The sequence below is a fragment of the Salvia miltiorrhiza genome, chromosome 3 (genome assembly GCF_028751815.1).
Source record: "Salvia miltiorrhiza cultivar Shanhuang (shh) chromosome 3, IMPLAD_Smil_shh, whole genome shotgun sequence".
NCBI classification, from domain to species: domain Eukaryota; kingdom Viridiplantae; phylum Streptophyta; class Magnoliopsida; order Lamiales; family Lamiaceae; genus Salvia; species Salvia miltiorrhiza.
This window is the reverse complement of record NC_080389.1, coordinates 28,099,528-28,120,102: the sequence shown is the minus strand read 5'-3', so window position 1 is coordinate 28,120,102 and position 20,575 is coordinate 28,099,528. Positions and strand designations below refer to the sequence as shown.

The 20,575-nt window shown below is 42.1% G+C and overlaps 2 protein-coding genes across 2 annotated transcripts; both read right to left on the bottom strand.

The window, feature by feature from the left end:
* Window positions 1–3,469: 3,469 nt before the first annotated feature.
* Window positions 3,470–8,483, bottom strand: LOC131018618 (uncharacterized). Its single transcript, XM_057947332.1, has 2 exons — window positions 4,730–8,483; window positions 3,470–4,593 (listed from the first exon to the last, which is right to left on the bottom strand). Exons 1-2 carry the CDS (start codon window positions 8,481–8,483, stop codon window positions 3,470–3,472), a joined length of 4,878 nt encoding a protein of 1,625 aa, XP_057803315.1.
* A 772-nt stretch (window positions 8,484–9,255) lies between these two features.
* LOC131018617 (uncharacterized) lies at window positions 9,256–10,404 on the bottom strand. The gene has a single exon (XM_057947331.1). The coding sequence runs from the start codon at window positions 10,402–10,404 to the stop codon at window positions 9,256–9,258; it is 1,149 nt and encodes a 382-aa protein (XP_057803314.1).
* Window positions 10,405–20,575: the final 10,171 nt, after the last annotated feature.

Sequence of the window (20,575 nt, the reverse complement as noted above, 5' to 3'; positions counted from 1 at the left end):
CTTCATCCTCTTCTGCTTCATCCAACCCTGGAAAAACCTGGATTTCCTCTCACCCTCAGTGATCCATCTGATAGTCGACTTTCGTTTCCAGAAATCAGCCTCCATAAGATAATGAAGCACATACTCGACAATAGACTTCCTCAGACAAGTCCTATGAACAAGGGACGGGTCCTCATCATAAGCCAATTGTGCAGTACTAACAATTTCCTCAGCCTGTCTCAACCGGTCGAAGATATTGCCAAACACCGCACGGTTCCAGCCTTTAAGGAAGTGCTTAACCCGAGTGAGATTGAGCTAAAGGTTCAACATGCCATTGAACCCAATGCCCTCAGCCCAAATATGAGCAACCTCATGCTTGAAAGTGTGATGTCTGACCCACATATTCTGAAACCGGAATGAGGATCGGACAGTATCAGTAGAAAATCTACAACTCACTAAAAGAGGTCTATGGTTAGAAGAGAAACATGACTCACTGCAAACACGGAGGTCCATAACTTAGCCAAGAGGACCCTATCTGACCGTTCCCGAAGCCCACTGCGCTCCCAGGTGAATACCGAGCCGTCGATCCCTGGATCAAATCACTGATAGTTAAAAATAGCACCAGCAAAGTCAATCATCTCCTAATGTCGGTTGGTCGTGCTACCCTCTCTTTCATCATCAATAAGGAAAATGTTGAAGAATCCTCCAACAAGCCACGACTGTCCATCCATAAGCATAGACAACTCACACAACTTTTCCCATAACGGATAACGCTCTTCTCTGTTGCACTTGGTATAAACCAGAGTGACAAAGATTGGAGTGGGGAAAAGAGCAACAGACACCCGAACATGAAGAATTTTCTTAGAGTCATCCATCACCTCTACCAGAAAGTCCCTATGGGCAAAGAACCAGATCTTACCGCTCATGTTTCAACAGCAAAAAATATCAAACCAAATCTGCGGCTAAGAAACTCAGTGTCAGGCTCAGTTTGGGGCTCAATAACAACAACGATACTCAAATGATGTAGCCCAATCAGATAATGAAGATGCCTCTAGGTGCCAAGGTTGGCGATGCCCTACGCATTCCATATTAAGAGTTGGACAGACATGAGAGATGAAATCAGGTGGAACGAGAGGCGGAAAGCCCCTTACTAATACATCCACTATTCTTAGTCAGAAAATTCGAACTATGAGGAGGAGGAACAGACCCGTGAACAGGGGGCGGGCCCTCGGACATAACAACATCTTTGGTAATAATCACAGCTCCCTCATCAGTAATCTCAATATCAGTGTCGTGAGAAAAATCCCCATCTTCACCCTCTTTCGCACTCAATATGGAAAAAGAATTAACATGCGTAACCATAGTATTTGTAGAGTTCGCAACTCTATGTCGCACCTCCTCAGGTGGAGGGTCAGACGGAACCGCCCGCTGGTCTAGGGCTCAGCACCTATAGTAGGCTCATGAGAAGGAAGTGCACCAGCAACACAGTCTCGAATTTGATCTTGTCTCAGTCTCTAGTGGCGGTGCGATGAAGCTTTGCACCCTCTCCGCTGACGGCGAGAACAGTTTTTTCTCTGAAAACTCTCACTATCTAGCTGATCCTGAGCATGACCAGCAGTCACTGTGTGGGTACCCTGTGAGGGTGGAGGGACTGAAGGTGTCTCAGGAGGACCGGTGGTTGTTGATGGAGCCTGAGATTGTAGGCCAGGAGGCCGCACAGGATGCGAGTAATTCCGCTTGGGTGGAGGGGGCCTCTTACCAAAAACATAACACGAAACGGATAAATGCCCCACATGTCTACTGACTCAACTAGAAACACCTCTAGATTGACTTGCAATAGAACAAGGACACTCTAGCAATTGTAAGCTAACCCAATGTCGTCTCTCAAGGAAGATCTTAAAGGGCTTTTAACTATGTCACGAAAGCGGTAAACTTGATTATTAAGCTAAAACTTTTAAAGTAAACTTAACGTAAAAACTTAAACTTAACTTGAATTTAAACTAGTGAATTAACTAGGCATGCAAAGAATAAAACTAAAAACGCAAGCATAAAGAAATTATAAAAACCTAGGCAAGATTAAACGAACATAAAGAATTTAAAGACTTGTAAACTAAAACTTCTAAACTAGGCATGAAACTAAATTGCATAATTTAAAGGAAAGCTTAAATATAAAGAAAACGCATAATTGAAATTGCATAATTTAAAGTGCAGAATTGAAATTGCATAATTTAAAGAAACGCATAATTTAAACAAAGCAAGTAAATTAAAATAAATACCGAAATACCGTAAACGTCGCAAAGATGAAATTGCTGTCACTCAGTCCCAATCTTCGAAACAAAACTAAAGTAAACTAAACTTGAAAATAAACTAGAACAAGTAACTAAAACTTAAAGAACTAAGAAAGCATGTAAACCTAAACTTTGGCTACCTAGGCGGAAACTAAAGATTAGGGCAAAGATTTAATCTAACTAAGTGCCGAAGGCAGGATATTGTCCTCTTGATTCACGTTCAAGCCCCCTTTTATAGACTTCAATCCAATCCTAATCATCATCAAACTCGCCTTGCAAAACTGGACTCTTAAGGAAATAGAATCGTGCATTCAAAGGTAAGTCCAGCTGTATCGTGCTCTGCAAGTAATCTCAACTCTGGCGAAGATTGGCTAACTCTAGAAGTTCGGCTCTGGAAAGGTATGACAGAGCTGGAAGTCAGCTCTGGATAGTATAACAGAGCTGGAAGTCAGCTCTGGAAACGTTGACTCTGGCAAAATATGTTGACTCTGGAGAATAGTAAGCTCTGTCGATTATTCCCAGCTCTGGAATGTGTTTACTCTGGCGCATAAGTCAGCTCTGTCGATTTAGCTCTGCTTTGTCAAGTTTAGCTCTGCTCTGACAAGTTTGTTCTACTCTGGAGATGGTCAGCTCTGCTCTGTCATTTCATCTCTGTCGCGTGTGATCAGTTCTAGCGCGATATTTCAGCTCTGCTCTGGCACGGGCTTCTCAGCTCTGCTCTGGCACGGGCTTTTCAGTTCTGCTCTGGTTTGCGCCAGAATACGCCATTCTACTCCAAAATCTCCAAAATCGCACTCTTCATCTATAAAATCAGAATTTTTTTTATTTAATAAGATTTTATTAAAAGAAAGAAAGAAAAAAACGCACCTAAAAAACCCTTGAGAGCACAAAGAAGCAAACTAAGGGCCGAGCCTCGTTAAAACCCTTTTAAGACAAACCCGAGAGGGAAAATTCTTAAAAGGGAAAAAGAGTACTCGTCTAGAGAACTGTGTGAAAGCGGGAGTGAAACAACTTCAGAGACTCCGGCCTAACCATCGTCCCTAAGTTGCTCGGCTTCCAAACACAGTGACGCCGAACTAAAAAAACAAAACGGACCAACAAGAAACAAAAGCCAAAAAACGGGAAAAGGAAAAAAACAGACGGAGGTAAAACTCCAAGAATCAGTGCGTCGACGACAAAAGCTACTGATTCCCAAAAGAAAATCACTGCGAGAAAGTCCAAAAAACCAAACGCAGAAAACCAAAGGAGCCCGACCAGCGATGCCCCAGTGCCGAGCGCACCCGAGCACTGAAAAAGCACCGCCGACACCCCATCCCATCCCGACACCAAACGCCAACGAACTGCTTCACCCACCAATGTGGCACATCACCCATCCCCATATCCGAACAGCCCGACAAGCAAGAGCGTTGACCAAAACAAAAACCCCAAAGGTGGCGAGACCAGGCCACCTGCTGCCCCTCAACGAGAATGCCCAGCAGCTGTTTGTAGAAGATCCCAAACCAGTAAAGCCCAAAGGCTGGGGGTTGCCAGCTTAACATATACGAAGACCAAAGAACTGGAGCTAAAACTCCAAGAATCAGCACGTCAATGACTGGAGCAACTGATTCGCAAGTAGACTCAACGCGAGGCTTCCTCAGGAGCCAAACGCGGAGATCCAACGAGGTCCGACCAACGACGCCCCAGCGCCGAGCGCACCCGGGCACTGAAAGAGCACCGCCGACACCCCAATCCCACACGACGCCATTCTCCTCCGCATTGCTCACCCACCAACTGCAGCGCTTCACCCCTCTTCTGCTCCAAAAAGATCGGTTCGTCTGCTGACAAGCATCACCTAGCAGGTGTTTGTGAAAAGACCTGAACCAAAACCAATTGACAGAGAGGTGCCAACTGAACGTAAGAATTCTTTGAAGAAAACAAACAATCGGAGACAAAACTCCAAAAAACAGAATGTCGATGACAGAAACAACTGAATCCCAGAGAGACTCAACGCGGCGCATGCTTTGACGCCAACCTCGGAGATCCAACAAGATCCAAACGGCAACAGTCAGCGCCGAACTGCCCTGAACACCGCCATCCCCAGCTCCAAAAAAACAGCTTCTTAAACCCCATCTTGCAGGTGTTTGAAAAGAGGCCCGAGCCAAACAACACCATAAAACCTCCTGTAGATCATTTGCCATGAATAATGCGTGTGTGGCTGTGAGATCCCATATCAAGCCGAACAGCCTTTTTGATGTCCTCGACCTCATAAGGCCACCAGCCTTCAGACCTAGTAGGATTTGCCATGATGTCCGCAGGTTTATTACCTTCCCGGTAAATATGAGAGATCCTGATTTGAAAATCGTGAAGCAAATTAAGAGTGTGTTGCCAAGAGGCATAAAATCTCCAAGGAACCGTAGTGGAACGCGATTCTAAAGTATGAATCACGTAAGTAGAGTCCGCTTCGATCCAAAGATGACGCCAACCCTTGCTATGGGCGATTTGGACGGCGATAATGACCGCGAGAAGCTCAGCTTCAAAGGCGTAACCAACACCCGCCTTATAGTGAAAACACCCTCGAACCCAAGCAAAGTGATCTCGAAAAACTCCGCCCGCAGCGATATTGCCCGGACTGCCCTGTGCCGACCCATCGGTGTTAACTTTGATCCATGGGGAAACAGGCGGCCACCAATGTACAGATCTGAATAAAGGCGGAGCCGCAGCTCTAGACTTAACTCCAATGTGACGCAGAGTTAAATAGTCACTCCAGGAATTGTGCATGTGCCCAAGATTCTGAAACATATCCACCTCTTTAAAAGTCACTTTAACCATCCTGAGCAAGCGAAATTTGGAGAAAGTATGATTCTCAAACACACAATCATTACGTATAACCCAAATCATCCAAATAAACGTGATAATTCCAGCCTTCCAAAAAGAATTCACTTGTGAGCTATGTTTGAGATTCCAGGCGATGGCCAAAAAATTGTGAATACCCGGTATGTGATCACTCTGACCAAAATTAAACCAATCTAAGAACTCAATCCAAGTCTCACGAACCAACATGCAGCTCCAAAAAATGTGATCAATGGATTCATTATTGCGGAAGCAGAAAGGGCAATGATTAGGCTTAATTAGGCCGTGCCTAATTAAGCTGTCATAAGTAGGCAGGCGATTGTGCAGAACCCGCCACACAACCATCGATCTACGCATGGGAATAAATCTTTCCCATATCCAAGTACCCCAGGTGACTTGTGGAAATCGGTGACAGTTATTCGCAAAGGCAAGAGCAGAGGTAACTTGACCATGAACCGAATTCTTCCAAAACCTAGTGTCCGAATCTGTCCCAATTGGCAGAAGAAGAATATCGCAGACGACTTCAGGAAAATTGTTGACGAAATTCTGGGTGAAGTGCCAGACACCGTCATAAAAATAATCAGCCACAGTGAAGTTGAGCGAATCCAGGAAGAGAACAGGAACGGCGCACCTGTCAGCAAGTTTATAGCCAATCCAATCATCTTTCCAAAAATTGGTGCTTTCCCCATTTCCAATAAAGCTGTACGAGTCCTCCACAAGGGGTGAAATCTCATCGTGAATTCCAAGCCAAATAGAGGAGCTGACATTTGGTCGAGCGTGAGAGAAATTATCCAGGTAACGCACCTTGAGTAACGAGTAACCAAAATCCTTGCCCCGTATGATGTTCCATGCCATTTTCATAAGATAGCACTTATTCATCAAAGCAAAAGACTTTAAACCAAGCCCGCCTTCCTCTTTGATGGAACAAACTCTTTCCCAGTTAACAGGGCAGCTGCCCCGTTTATTAACATCTCCAGACCAAAGGAAGTTCCTGCAAAGCTTATCAAGATTGTGAATAAGCGATCTTGGCCATCTGTAAACAAGCATAGAATGAGTTGCCGAGCTCTGAATAACAGATTTGATGAGGCACAACCTACCAGCCATAGAAAGTTGCAAACCTTTCCATCTTGAAAATTTGGCCGCAATGCGATCATGAATCGCTCTTAAGTACGAAGCTTTGACTCTACCAACAAAGATAGGAACACCAAGATAGGTGAAAGGCATCGTGCCAATAGCAAAACCAAGTTGACGATTAATTTTCCTCTGAAGCCTTAGATCCACTTTGTTCGCATAGAAAACATGAGATTTGGCCAACGAAACTTGTTGCCCAGATATGGAACTATAGAAGTCCAGGATTTTCTTCAGAGTCTTAGCGTTCTGCACAGACGCCTTGCAGAAAACTAATATGTCATCGGCATAGAGCAGATGAGTGGGGAAGCTCTGCCGTCGATTGTATTTCATGGGATGCAAATGATCAGAAGAAACACAGTTGTGGAATAAAGCGCTGAGAACATCCTCTGCAATCCCAAATAAAATGGGGAAGAGGGGATCACCCTGTCTGACTCCTCTCGAGCAGCTGAAATACCCACAAAGTTTCCCATTTACAAGGATAGATAACTTTGCCGAGTGTAGGATCACTTCAATCCATCTAATGAATTTACTATCATAACCGCCGACTCTCAAAACATCCAACAAAAAGTCCCAACGAAGGGTATCAAAGGCTTTCGAGATATCAATTTTGCAAGTCATATTCCTTCCGCCATTGGAACGATTCATACAATTGACGCCCTCCGAGCCGAGCATAATGCAGTCATGGATAGCCCGGCCACTAATAAAACCAAACTGGTTCGGAGAAACACATTTTTCAGCAACGATATTGAGTCTCCTGGCAAGAATTTTGGAAATGATCTTGAAGAAAAAATTCGACAAGACAATTGGACGGAGATCAGTAACCGAGGTCACGTCCTCTTTCTTTGGAATCATGATGAGAGTGTTAGAATTACAACCATTCGGCAGGTAAGAACGCGTGAAGAAAGCGCGAGCAGCTTTCCAGATGTCGACCTTAATAGTTTGCCAGCAAACGTGAAAATTTTTTCCAGTAAAGCCGTCAGGTCCCGCAGCGCTATTTGCATCAAGGTCAAAAACAGCCGCAGTAATTTCCTCATCGTCAGGAATTCTAACAAGCATCAAATTTTGATCATCAGATACCATATGATCAATGACCGCCTCAATCGCCGTGATATCTCCCACATCAGAGTCAGGCGCATTAAAAAGAATAGAGAAGAAATCCACAATGTGATCTTCAATCATCTGCTGATCATAACTCATAGTGCCGTTGACCTGCAAATGTAAGATCTCCTGCCGTCTCTGCTTGTACCGAAGCATGTTATGAAAGAAAGCAGTATTACGGTCTCCATCATGCAGCCATTTGACGCGACTCTTTTGTTGCAGGAGAGAATTTTTTCGAGAAAGATGCACATTAACAGTAGCTTGAGCAGCCACTTCTCGATTAAACAACTCCTCCGTATAGCCATCTTGAGCAATTTGTTCTTGAATAAGCAGGAGTTCCTGCTGCGTTTCCATCACCAATCTATCCACATTGCCAAAGACCGTTCTATTCCAAGCCGTAATGTCTTTCCGAAGGCGCTTAAGCTTAGACATGACAGTATAAATGGGGCACGAAGCAGCTGTCGTCCCCGTCCAAGAGCTAGTTACCAGATCGCTGAACTCTGGATGCTCGGTCCACATGTTCAGAAATTTGAAAAACCGCCTTTGAATATTGTTAGTTTGTTGGCACATCAGAGCAATCGGGGAGTGATCCGACGTGATCCTGGGGAAGACATGAGTATGAACACTTTGCCAATGATCTGCAAAAGAAGCCGTATAAAAAGCCCGATCAAGAATCGACTCAACGTGCGACGGCATAAAACGTCTTCCAGACCAAGTGAATCTAAGACCCGTAGTTGGCGATTCCACAAGACCAGAGTAGTCAATGAAATCACAAAAGTCTTTGCAGGCCGCAGCTGCAGGCATGCAGGTACTTATACGTTCATGCGCCCCTTTAACAGCATTGAAGTCTCCAATGATGACATAATACTCATTCAAGTAGCCGAGAAGATCAATCCACATTTGACGTCTCATCTGATGAGAATTAGCACCGTGAACGAACGCCACCCTGTAATCAAAACCCTGCCAAATGCAGTCGATGATAACAGTTTGATCAGAGGAAAAAATGATTTGAAAAGTGAGATTAGGATTTGCAAAAATCCAGATGTTAGAGCACATATCTGTTCTTTGGTTTTGATGAATCGGAACCAAGTTGATGGCCCTCCAGTACGGAACCGAAGCACGATTGAAAGCAGACTTAGGCTCAATAATACCAACCATCACCGGATTAAAGGAACAGCAGTGTTCCTTTAGGACTCGTTTGGTTTCGTCCGTGAGGCCACGGACATTCCAAGCGAGTATATTCATGGGAGAACTATTTGTGTTGGGTGGGGCGACGAGCGTCTCTCGCCTCCACCTCTTTCGCCCAGCTGCCAGCAGCTACATTTTCCATGAACCGCCCACTTGAAGAAGTGGTTTTATCAATGGTGTAATCTCTTGGTTTGTGCCCAGCTTCCACCGCAGCAGTCATTCTTTTGTTAATGAATTCCTCAGCTTTGTCATCCGGCGCCGCGCGTATATAATCCGATTTCCGGAGGCGCGATTTGATGTTGTCGTCATGAATGATCAAGTTCTTTCGGGCAGCAGACCCAGGCGGCCTTCCCCTCCGTTTAGCAGCTGCATCTTTTTGAGTAATGGCTTCGACCACGTGCTGAGCTTGCGCCTGTTCTGTCACCTGTGGCTGAGGCGCCGGAACTTGAGTCTCCACTTCTTCTCGCTCTCTGTCTTGTTCCGCAACTGCCTCTATAGCAGCGACTTCCGCCTCTGTAGCAGCAACTTCAGCCTCATCCGACGTTTTAAGAACCTCTTCCGGAAGGTCAGGGCCATAGAGCTCCTCCTCACTTTCCACATCTTCTGCCACCAGTCCTTCTTTATCAGGATTCTGTTCCGTGGAGAAACATTCTGCCACCAATCCATCTTTATCAGAAGAAGCATTCTGTTCCGTGGAAGCTAGGGCCTCAAAAGTATTAGCCATGTCGCCATTATTCGTTTTTTATCCCAAGCCCGAGGCTTCACCTTCATATCTCGGTTTCCAAGACTTTTTGTTCTTAACTGTAGTGAACCCATCTCCCACTGTCTCAGCATTATCCACTTGTTTCCCTTTAGCTTCTTCCGCGATCTTATTTTCTTGACGTGCTAAAAGTTTCTTACATTTTTCAACGGTGTGACCTGTGAGCCTGCATTGAGAACAATAGAGAGGGAGACGTTCATACACGAACTCCACATAGAAAGAGGCAATACCACAATCGATGGTAACCGATTCCTGTAGCGGGATCGCAAGATCTAATTCAACAAGGATACGAGCGAAATTCCCTTTTTCCCCATGTGCTGAAAGACTATCAATTCTGATCGGCGATCCAAGAGTTCTACCGATGGCTGAAATCACCTCTGCATGCCAGTATTCCACCGGTAAATTATAGATTCTCACCCAGACTTGACAAAGCGAAGAGACTTCTTTGTAGGGGTCGAAGTTTCTAATCCATTCCCGAATGCGGATTGAACCACGAGATAGATCCCAAACAGCATGACGTTTTGCCGCAACCTTGTCTTCCGATGTAGAGAATTTTAGCGTGAAAAAGCCTTTCCCCATGGGAATTAGAGTCCACTGCCCCTTCACATTCCAAAGAAGTTGAAGCTCCTGTTTAAGATCCTCCGTAGATCTTGGTTTGTCTCCCTTACGTAAAAGGAGGCGAGCGATGACAGCATGTTTGAAATTTTGAACTTGCTGTTCGTAAAAATCCATTGGGATAGTGATAGTGTAAGTATCCCCCGTACGTTCTGGCTGGAACCGATTATACCTGTGAGCAATAATATCAGGCTTCCTGACATATTTTGGTGCCGTGACCGCCGCAAAAGAGGGTTTTGCAGCCGTCTCTCCCGTTTCTTTTAGAGAAGTTTCGTTGCTAGGGTTTGACAGCCTGTTACCAGGTGCCAGAGGGTCCATGTTTGATGTGGAACTGTTGTTTGGGACGCCATCATTCTCGAAGGTTTGAATGTTGTTGAGGGTAGGGTTTACCATGCGTGTTTCTGTCGAGGGATTGGAAGTGGTCTGTTGCACATTAGACTTAGGCGGGGCACTCAAAGAGGTTGTGCTCCGACGACTGTTACCAGCCGGAGGGCGGGTGGACGGCGGCGCAGACATCAGGAGGCTAGGGTTCAGACGCAACCCTAGCGGGAGACCTCTATAAAATCAGAATATCCTGCAAAGCATAAAACAAACCCATAAACGCACCAATTTCCAGAATATTTAACTTAAAATAATCACATGCAAACCCCTAAAATACTAACAATTAAGCATAAATCATCTACACTCAAAGGAATAAAATGAGATTTTATCCCAGACAACCTTTTGAACAACATCTCTACCCCCCACATGCAAGACTATCTCACTAATAACAGGCTTAGATATATCAATCTCAACACATAAACGGGCAAAAGTGATACTGTCACACCCCAATTCTTGAAGGAATAATTAATATCGAGGTGCAACCAATTCATAGAAATAACACAAGGAAAAATCCTTGTTGAAACCCGAATAATAAGATAACAAGTCGGGTTAGGCCCCTTTTGATCACAAATTTTGTATCATGCTTCTGATAACCAGTATTCATTAGCGTAAAACTAGAAGTTAAGTGTTTAAGCTCGATCAGAGATGACATTCTAAATCTAACATGAGAGTCTTAAGTTAGGAAAACAAAAGACAAATAAAAGTTGTTACTACAGCGGAAGTCTAAATAGGAAATTGAACCCTAGCCTCAGCTCAGTCCCATCATCACCAGCCAGCCAACCTAAAAATATTTGAAAGTATTTGGGCTAAGTACTAATGTACTCAGTGGGCATGCATTTTCTAAAATATTTCATATTTTTCGTAAAAACAGTTTATCCAATCATAATTGACATAACTTAGAAAGTTTTAAATAGAAAGAACTTCTAAGAATATTAAAATAATTTCTTTCATTGTGCGCACATGTCACACTCCCTTTTCGTTACTTGCTGTGATCCCGGACCTTTTTGTTGGGTCCCGGAGGATTAATTGAACAGGTGTATGGGGGGGAGAATACACCTTAATGCTATTTTTGCGGCGTAAAACAAACTAACCAAATTTCAGTTAGAAAGATGGTCGAAGAATGATACTGAAGTGACTTCAGTAATTTGATAGCAGTCGAGCACAGAGCTTAACTAATATCCACGTAAGGCTTCAGTCTAGACTTTGCAAAAAAAAGTAGAGTTATTGATCTTACTGACTGTCAATTGATTGGTCAGTTAGACTTATAACTCAGCAGCGGAAATTTAAACTTAACACCAATAACCTTTTGAAAAGGTTTGTCACTTATAAAATCCTTAGTTACACTTTTCAGTTAATCCAGTTCAGTTGAAAAATAGATTTAGCACAGATAAGGAATAACTGAAAGCAGATAAAGAACACAAGGATTTTTACGTGGTCCGGACACAATGTTTCTAATCCACGGCCAGATGATTAGTCTGACAAACACTCTGGGCTAATGCTTAAAAGTGCACAGCAAACCTACCAACACCCTGGGTTGGATTTCTGGCTCGCTCTTAGCACGTTAAGACACACTCGTGCCCTCGTAGCGCTTCGCTAAGATCTCTAGAGTCAGAGCCCTGGTCTGAACTTCGCTAAACTCAAACACTCTTTTCGCTCGGTTGAAAAGGGGTTCGAGCTCTTCCAACTAAGACTACTGAGAACATGCTCTCAAGTAATCTATTCTAGGCTTAAGATAAAATAGGGGTTGCCTAGATTTTTAAGAGAGTTTAGGTAATCAGCTAGATTGATTTTACAAAATTTGGGTACTCTCTTCTTCGATTCAAGGTTATGTCTAAGATAGGGCTGGCTTGTGATTTTGACAGAGCTTCAGCGTATGTCTTGAATCGCTCCCCCAAGATTGAAGGTGTTCCCCGAGCTCTACTTATAGGTGAAGTCCCGAATATATTTGTTGGAGAGATAGTCTTCAGGATTTCTGCCGTTGTGAGACATCCCGTTCTTTGGGCTGAGGCTTTAATCTTCTTGGCTCCTGATTGGTTGAAGGTTTGAATCATTTTTATCCTTGGAGCAGTGTGTGTCTGAATTTTAGCACGAACAAGGAAAGTTTTTGTACTGGAAAGGACGATCTTCAAATCTGTTGCATTTAATGCTCCGTTGTTTACACGTGTTTGCACGTGATACTTTAAGTTTAATTGGAGAATCAGCTAGAGCTTTCGTCCTTTGCTTGACCAATCATTGACTTTAGTTAAGTTGTCTTCTTGTTAACTGAATGTCTCTATTTCTAGTTGTCCTTCGTATCACCAACATCTTCCTTCAGTTGTTCAGTCTTCAGACGAGCTTTAATCTTCTAAGTCTTCAGTCTTCACTTGAACTGTTTGCTATGACTTGTGGATTCTTCAGGTGTTTCCAGTGTATATTGCATCAGTCAGGTCATTAGTTGAATCTACAATTCCGAAGCCTTCAGGACTTCTAAGGAGCTTTCAGTCGAATTGTTCTTCAGTTGAGTTGTCGTCTTCAGTCTTCAAGACCTCAGTCTTTGATCTAGCTACTAGAGGGACTAAAACATATAAGTCCAGAAAGATAACCTCTAGCTAGAATGTGCCTTCTAACAGTGTTTGATATCATTAAAACACAAGGGTTGGATATATCTTTCATTTCCCAACATAGCCCAAATAATAAAATTCAGCCCAATCATTTAAAAGAAAATAGGGCACCCCAACTACAAAGGAATCAGTGGCCCATAACTTAAAACATTTCAGCCCAATTCATTTAATTAAAAATTGGCCCAACAATAAGGCCCAACCATATCCCCCTTCTTCTACCCATATCACACGCACACACACCAGATCACTCACGCACACACAGAACCCGCCCCTTCCTCATCTCTATCTGCCCTCCAACGACTGTAGCCACCAAGTCGCCGTCTCGTCTTCCTCTCTTCGCCCATCCTCGACCGGGCAGCAGCGGTAGAGCCACCACCATTCCCTAGCCTCCCTCATCTATCCCCTCACTCTCTTTCTCTTCCAAAATCGAGCCCTAGCCTTTTTCCCCAAATCCACCAATTCCTGGCGATCGCTCCGTCACATGTGACGCCGCCTCTGGCCACCCTTAATTCCCCAGCGAGCAGCAGTGAAGACTGCCACCACCGGTCCCCGGTCTGCCCCTTCCTTCAAGCTCTGTGTAGCTCAGAGAATCTGAAGCTCTGTGTAGCCACAAGATAACGAAGTTCCCAGCACAGAGCTTCAGATTCTCTGAGCTATGCAGGTGCTTCGGATATCTTTGACTGCGTAGGTGCTTTGGGTATCTTTGACTGCGCAGGTGCTTCGGGTATCTTTGACTACGCAGGCACTTCTCGGCTGCGCAGGCCCTTCGTATTCATTTTATTATCTCAAGTCTTTAGTTAAACCTGCGTTGGTTATTTTACTTAATAATGATAACAATAATAATAATAATAATAATAATAATAATAATAATAATAATAATAATGTCAATTAAGTAAAATAGACTTGAATTACTAAGCTCAGCTGATGAGTATTCCAGTCCTCATCAGCTACTCCCCCCTTAGTCTGGTTGAACAGTGTTCTCTTTGTTCAACCAGTGGTATGTGGTGTAAAGTCAGCGCTGAGCTTCTTTCCCATGTCAATTAAGCATACATGATTTCCTACAATTTAGTAGATAAGAACTGTCAATTTTTGCAAATCAAATGGAGACAAAGTATTTTAGCGCTGCAAATGAACTAAGATAAAAGAGATAGTAATTTTTCTTTTGATTCTTTCAATATCATCAAATATGACCGACTTAAGGCTCAAATATCCGCACAGCGCTGAGTTGCCACTTAAGGCTCAAATGTCTGCAGAGCGGCTGGGTTTCCACTTAAGGCTCAAATATTCGCAGAGCGGCTGAGTTGCCACTTAAGGCTCAAATATCCGCAGAGCGGCTGAGTTGCCATTTAAGGCTCAAATATCCGCAGAGGGGCTGAGTTGCCACTTAAGGCTCAAATATCCGCAGAGCGGCTGAGTTGCCACTTAAGGTTCAAATATCCGCAGAGCGGCTGAGTTGCCACTTAAGGCTCAAATATCCGCAGAGCAGCTGAGTTGCCACTTAAGGCTCAAATATCCGCAGAGCGGCCAAGTTTCCACTTAAGGCTTAAATATCCGCAGAACGGCTGAGTTGCCACTTAAGGCTCATCCCCTGTCTAACTTTTGCGGCTTACGATATTCATGCGCGGAGCATAGACATTCTGAACTGACAATGGCTCAGACATTCTGCGCTGGAAACTACTGAGATAGCTGCCCTGACTACGCTGAGATAACTGAGATAACTGCACTAACCGCGCTGAGAAGCTGATCTGAGATAACTAAGATAGCTGCCCTGACTGCGCTGAGAAGACCTAGATTCCACTTAAGGCTTTCCCCTCTGCAGCGCAGCTGAGTTGCCACTAAGGCTCATTTCCATCTGCAGCGCGACTGAGTAGCCACTAAGGTGTTGGATTTGTATACTGTAAAGCAAGAACGTTTTATGCTTGTATACAATGTTTCCTGTTACGACTATCTAATCTCCTATCTGATTGTGTTCATGATTGCACATGTATGTTCCTTATCTCTATATAAGTAGATTAATTGGTGTGTTGTAGATCACAAAAGACCATGTAATTGGAATAACCTTAAGAGATATAAACTGATCACAGGACGAGTCGTTGGTTTAGGCTGCAGTAAAGATGGAAGGAGTTTGTTTTAACTACTTGTCTATACCGATACGTCATAACGTATTGATAGGATCACAGTGAGATGTATTCTTCTATCTGACATAAGTGAAGAATCAAGATCTCGGTGACTTAATAGAATCTTAATACTAATAAGATCTCAAATATATATGTTGATTCGTGTATCACTTTGACTTACTATGGGTGAGAGTTATATATTAACTTGAGTACTCTGTATCTTGGGTGATAGCGGTCAATATATGATACTCCCTCCGTCCACGAAATGAGTACCCATATTTCCTTTTTCGTCCGTCCACGAAATGAGTACTCATTTCCCTTTTTGGCAAGTGTACCCCACACATCTCTTTAATTAATACACTCAAAAAGTGGGACCCTTAAACTATTCACACTATACTCCATATATTTCTTAAAACCCGTGCCGTCCACAAATGGGTACTCATTTCGTGGACGGAGGGAGTATTTGGTTATCTGTATTAGTACCCGTATCCGGTATAGGATAATGACATCCCATTAAGGAGATCAATAAGGTTTATTGCGTTAAACCCTGCAGGTTGATTAAGTTCGGGCACAATAATAAGGTTTGAGTGGTACTGCTTAAGGATTACAAAGAGATTAATTAATTTAAGCTGTCAGAGCTCTAATTAATTAATGGATGTCGGATATTTTAAATACGGAGATTTAATAAGTCTAAATACAAGCCCCTACTCATCACCGGCAATAAAGGGGTAAGTCATTATTGATTCTTTAGTGGAATGAATTAATACTTATGAATTAATTATGATCTGGGCTGATCATAGAAATTAATTTATTAGAGGCCCATCTTTATTCCTTGTATCTGATCTCTGGACTGGCCCAAAGTCTCCTGAGCCCAGTAGGAGTAAAAATCGTCCCTCATAGTTATGGGAACCCTAGGACTGTAATTTGTCTATAAATACAAATGTATGCTCTCAGAATAATACACACACAATATTAGGGTTTTAGAGAGCAGCAAAGGGGCGCCAACTTTGAGAAGGCCAATTTTTCTCCTTGGGAATTCTCACAGCTCGTTGTCCATCCAACGTTGGGAGTTGAGCGGGATACAGTTCAGAAGGTCAGAACTGGAGTCTTTTAATTCAACCATTGACAGCCTCTGCATACAATTCACAAGTAAGTGTTTCTAACTCCAATGTGCAGCACTTAACTTCATAGGAGCATGTTAGGAATTAATCATTGTATGGTGAATTAAGATATCCGAGAAACGATCCTATTGGGGCTAAAATCCTTCATTTGGTATCAGAGCCTGGATTGCTTTTCTCGGCTCTGTCAGTTAATTCGCGTACGATTAATAATATGCGTTGAGTTTGGTTTGCTACTGCTGCTGTTCTTCGTGGTCTGTTGATTCATGGGGTACGTCGTTTTGATGTTGTAATCATTTTTCCACCACGAGAAAATTCATGGTTAGATTAAGACTTCAGTTGTTGTTTTTGTTTTTCGGCTGTAATATGTAATTATGGTAAAACAAGACGAAGACGACGACGATCAGACGGAGAATGAAGAACAGGTTTTTGGAGTGGATGAACAGGTTTCAGGCTATGCTGCACTCTGGTTCGCGAACTGCTGCACTCTGGCTTCCGAGCTACTGATTCTGAGCAGTCTGGGCTTCGGCTCTGATTCTGAGCACTCTGGGCTTCGGCTCTGGCTCTGGGCAGTCTGGAGCTGTCTCAGCTCTGGCTCTGGGCATTCTGTGCTCTGGCTCTGGAGATGTTTCAGCTCTGGCTCTGGAAATATCTCAGCTCTGGCTCTAGAGATGTTTCAGCTCTGGCTCTGGGCATTCTGTGCTCTGGCTCTGGAAATATCTCAGCTCTAGCTCTGGAGATGTCTCAGCTCTGGCTCTGGGCATTCTGTGCTTCTATTGTTAAGGGAGAATAGTATTTACCCTGTTTTAGAACTTGTTCTCTGAGTTCAGTCTTTTTCTTTCTTAGAACTGTTGTGTGGTTTTGGCATCATCAAAAAGGGGGAACTTGTTGAGAACTTAATGAAATATCCTAATCCTTATTTTGATGATACCAAAATCAATAGGTTTCTTTTGTAATAGACTAGAACTGTTTGAACTCAAGTATTAGAGTTCTTTTTCTAGTTTAGTTGCAGTTCTGAAGACTGAAGACTGAAGGACGAAGGACTGAAGACTGAAGACTGAAATTGCCGACTGAAGCAATAGTCAAAGAATCAGTCTTTGAATTGATTATTTAATGCGTGCCACGTGGATTCAGCGGACTGATACTAAAGTCAAGTATCAGTTAAACATTCTTCCTCGGACTGAACCTCCAACGTTCAAAGAAAGCCACGCACTCCAGAAGTACAGCCGCATTAAATGCAGAGATCTCAGGATTGTCCTTTCTCTGCAGAGGTCACTCCTCTTTGGTGATCACTTTTTCAGAGATGTCGCATCTCCTGCTCTTCAAGATAGCCGTTCTCACCAAACAAGGAACCTCGAAGATTGAAGCCTCAGCCAAGTTCAAATTACTCTCTAACGGAAGAAATCTTCAAGACCTTCTCCTCCAACGGATCTATTCAAGACTTCTCCTATAAATAGCGCTCGAGGATCACTTCAATCTTCACCGATTCAACGACATAAGCTGAAACTCTGCCAAAATTGTTTCTCAGCCAAAGCCCAGCCTTTGCAAAGTTTGAATCGAAGAAGAGAATCCCAAAGCCAAAAATCAGTCACTGCTGATTACATAAATTCTCTTAGACCTTAGGCGAACCTCGTTTATCCAAAGCCTAGGTCAAACTAACTACAAATAACTTGTTCTTTGAAGTTTAGTTGGCAAGTTTTTCAAACCTCCCTTCGACCGATAGAATCGAGTGTTTGAGTTGTAAAGGAGTTTAGGAAGGTACTCTGTCTCCGTGAGATCCTAGTGCCCAGTGCGTGCTAGGAGTGAGAAATCCAACAAGGTGTGTTGGTACTGAAGATTGGATCTTCAGTTGTTTCGGTTGTGTGCACCCGCAAGCACACGTTCAGGTTTGTTGTGCACCCATAAGCATGAGCATCGGTTTGCAGTGCACCCGTAAGCACTTGCAGAGTGAAGTTGTTGGTCTGATCAACCGACCGTGGATGTAGGAAGTGTTTTTCGAACCACGTAAAAATCTCTATGTTATTTACATCTTTCAGTATTTACTTTCTTACTTGTGCTCTTCCTTTCATAAACTGAAAACTGATTAATTGCAAAGAGAAACTTAAGACTAACAACGTGCTCAACTCAAAGGCTATTGCGAAATAAAAGTTTTTCGCTGCGTGTGTTATCAATCTGACTGATCTATCTTCTGATAGTCAGTAAGATTAATAACATCTCTGTTTTATCAAACTCGACTGAAGCCTTACGTGCATCAGTTAAGTTCTTGTGACTTAACTGATTACTCCTTACTGAAGAGCTTTCAGTATCAGTCGTCAACCCTGTTTTGGTCAAAACTCTTTTTAGTAAACAGGTGTCTGAGTTTGTATTTAAAGTTTCGTTTTGATCTCTGTGTTAAGATCGAATAATAGCCCATAGGTGTATCCCTCCTATACACCTAGTCGAGACCCTACGGACCTAACAATAATTTAGTAAATCTAATAAGTCTAATAATTTGTTATAATAAATCTAATAAATCAAATAATTTATTATGAAAATAAATTAAATCAAATAATCAATATTAATTAAATTAATATTTGAAAAATAATTTTATTATTTTAAAATAATAAAATTATTAATATTTCGAAAATAATGAAAATAATTTAGTAAATCTAATAAGTCTAATAATTTATTATAATAAATCTAATAAGTCAAATAATTTATTATGAAAATAAATTTATTCAAATAATCAATATTAATAAAATTAATATTTGAAAAATAATTTTATTTTTTTAAAATAATAAAATTATTAATATTTTGAAAATAATGAATCTAATAATTTAGTAAATCTAATAAATCTAATAATTTATTATGAAAATATATTAAATCAAATAATCAATATTAATAAAATTAATATTTAAAAAATAATTTTATTATATTAAAGTAATAAAATTATTAATATTTTGAAAATAATGAAAATAATTTAGTAAATCTAATAAGTCTAATAATTTATTATAATAAATCTAGTAATTTATTATTATTTGCAAATAATATCATATTTTTATTAATAATCAATCTTATCGAATGTTTTAGAATAATATTATGAAAATAACAATCATTTTTAAAATATTCTCTATATTTTAAAAATAAGAATTAAATAGAAAATTAATTAAAAATAATTAATTATTTATATATATATAATCAAAAAAATAAAAATAAATAATTATAAAAATAAAAATGAAATTTAAAAATTTTAAAAATGGAAAAAATAATATTAACGACCGATTATTCGGTCGTTAATAAATTAAATAAATAAAAAAATTAATAAAAAATTTAAAATAAATAAAAATTAAATAAAAAATTAAAATAATTTTGACGACCGAAAAATTCGATCTTTAAAAAAATAAAAATAAAAATATTAAAAAAATATTAAAAAAATAATAAATAAATAATAATAATAATAATAATAATATTAACGACCGAATTAATAATTCGGTCGTTAAAACAAAATAAATAAAAAAAATTAATATTTTTTTAAAAGGGTTAAGTACCAAATGCCCCTATATCGATGGTGTCCCTATCGCGTTCAGAACCCTATAGTCAGGATAAGCGTTGTTTGCTACCTCAACGTGGCAAAATCGAACCAATTTCCTCCCCGCCACTTAACGGATGCTAACGCCGTTAAGAAAAATTATTTTTTTTAATTTTTAATTCAGGTGGGCCCCACTCCAACGTGGTTTTCTCTCTCACTACACTACTACCCATCGGAAACTCACACACACACTCACATCAGACGGCGCCACCGCCTCTGAAACTTCGGCAACCGCATCGCTGCCTCCTCCCTTGGCGAGGACAAAGGCGCCGCCGCCTCCCTCTTAAGCACCCTAGTCCCCAACCCCCAGACACCACTCCGGCGAAGCGCCCTCGCGCCGCCTCTGCTACCCTACCCCCAATTCCAGTCAGCCCTTCTCCAAATCCCAATGAGAACGGTTCGTCGCTGGGGAAGGAGAGGTGGCGGACCTTGCGTCCGTGAGTCGTGGATTTTGGTGTTGTTTGTCGTGTTGTGTGTGTGCCGAGGGAAGAGAGATGGCCTTTACAGCCGTGAGTTTTATGACTGAGTGTGGGTATTTGGAGGTGAGGCAGAGCGGTGGCGGTGGCGTCTGCCTAGATCTGAGAGGACAGGGGCCGAGGCAGGTCAAGCGGCACGAGGGCGCGTTCGCCAAAATCGAGCGGCGTCAATGTGTTGCATTAAAAAAACCGGCGATGGTGATGGAGTTTTTCTGAAATTGGAGGTTTTGGGGGAGGAATCTGTATGACTTGAAGAAGACCGGCGATGGCGATGGAGGAATTTGGTGAGATTCGGACGGACAGAGAAGAAGGCAACTGAGGGAAGAGAAGCAGTTAGGGACGGAGGCAGCCACACCGACAGCGCCACCGTCGAGACAACAGCGGCAGAGAGAAGGCGGCGGCAGAAACAGTGGATGAAGGGGAGAGA

What these genes read in the sequence shown, in the direction of transcription:
- LOC131018618 (XM_057947332.1), bottom strand. Translation starts at nt 8,483, where the DNA reads ATGGTTGGTATTATTGAGCCTAAGTCTGCTTTCAATCGTGCTTCGGTT. An exon ending in CCAAATCGCCCATAGCAAGG is followed by an intron (nt 4,594 to 4,729) that starts GTTGGCGTCATC and finishes TTTTCAAATCAG; the next exon opens with GATCTCTCATATTTACCGGG.
- LOC131018617 (XM_057947331.1), bottom strand. Translation starts at nt 10,404, where the DNA reads ATGTCTGCGCCGCCGTCCACCCGCCCTCCGGCTGGTAACAGTCGTCGG.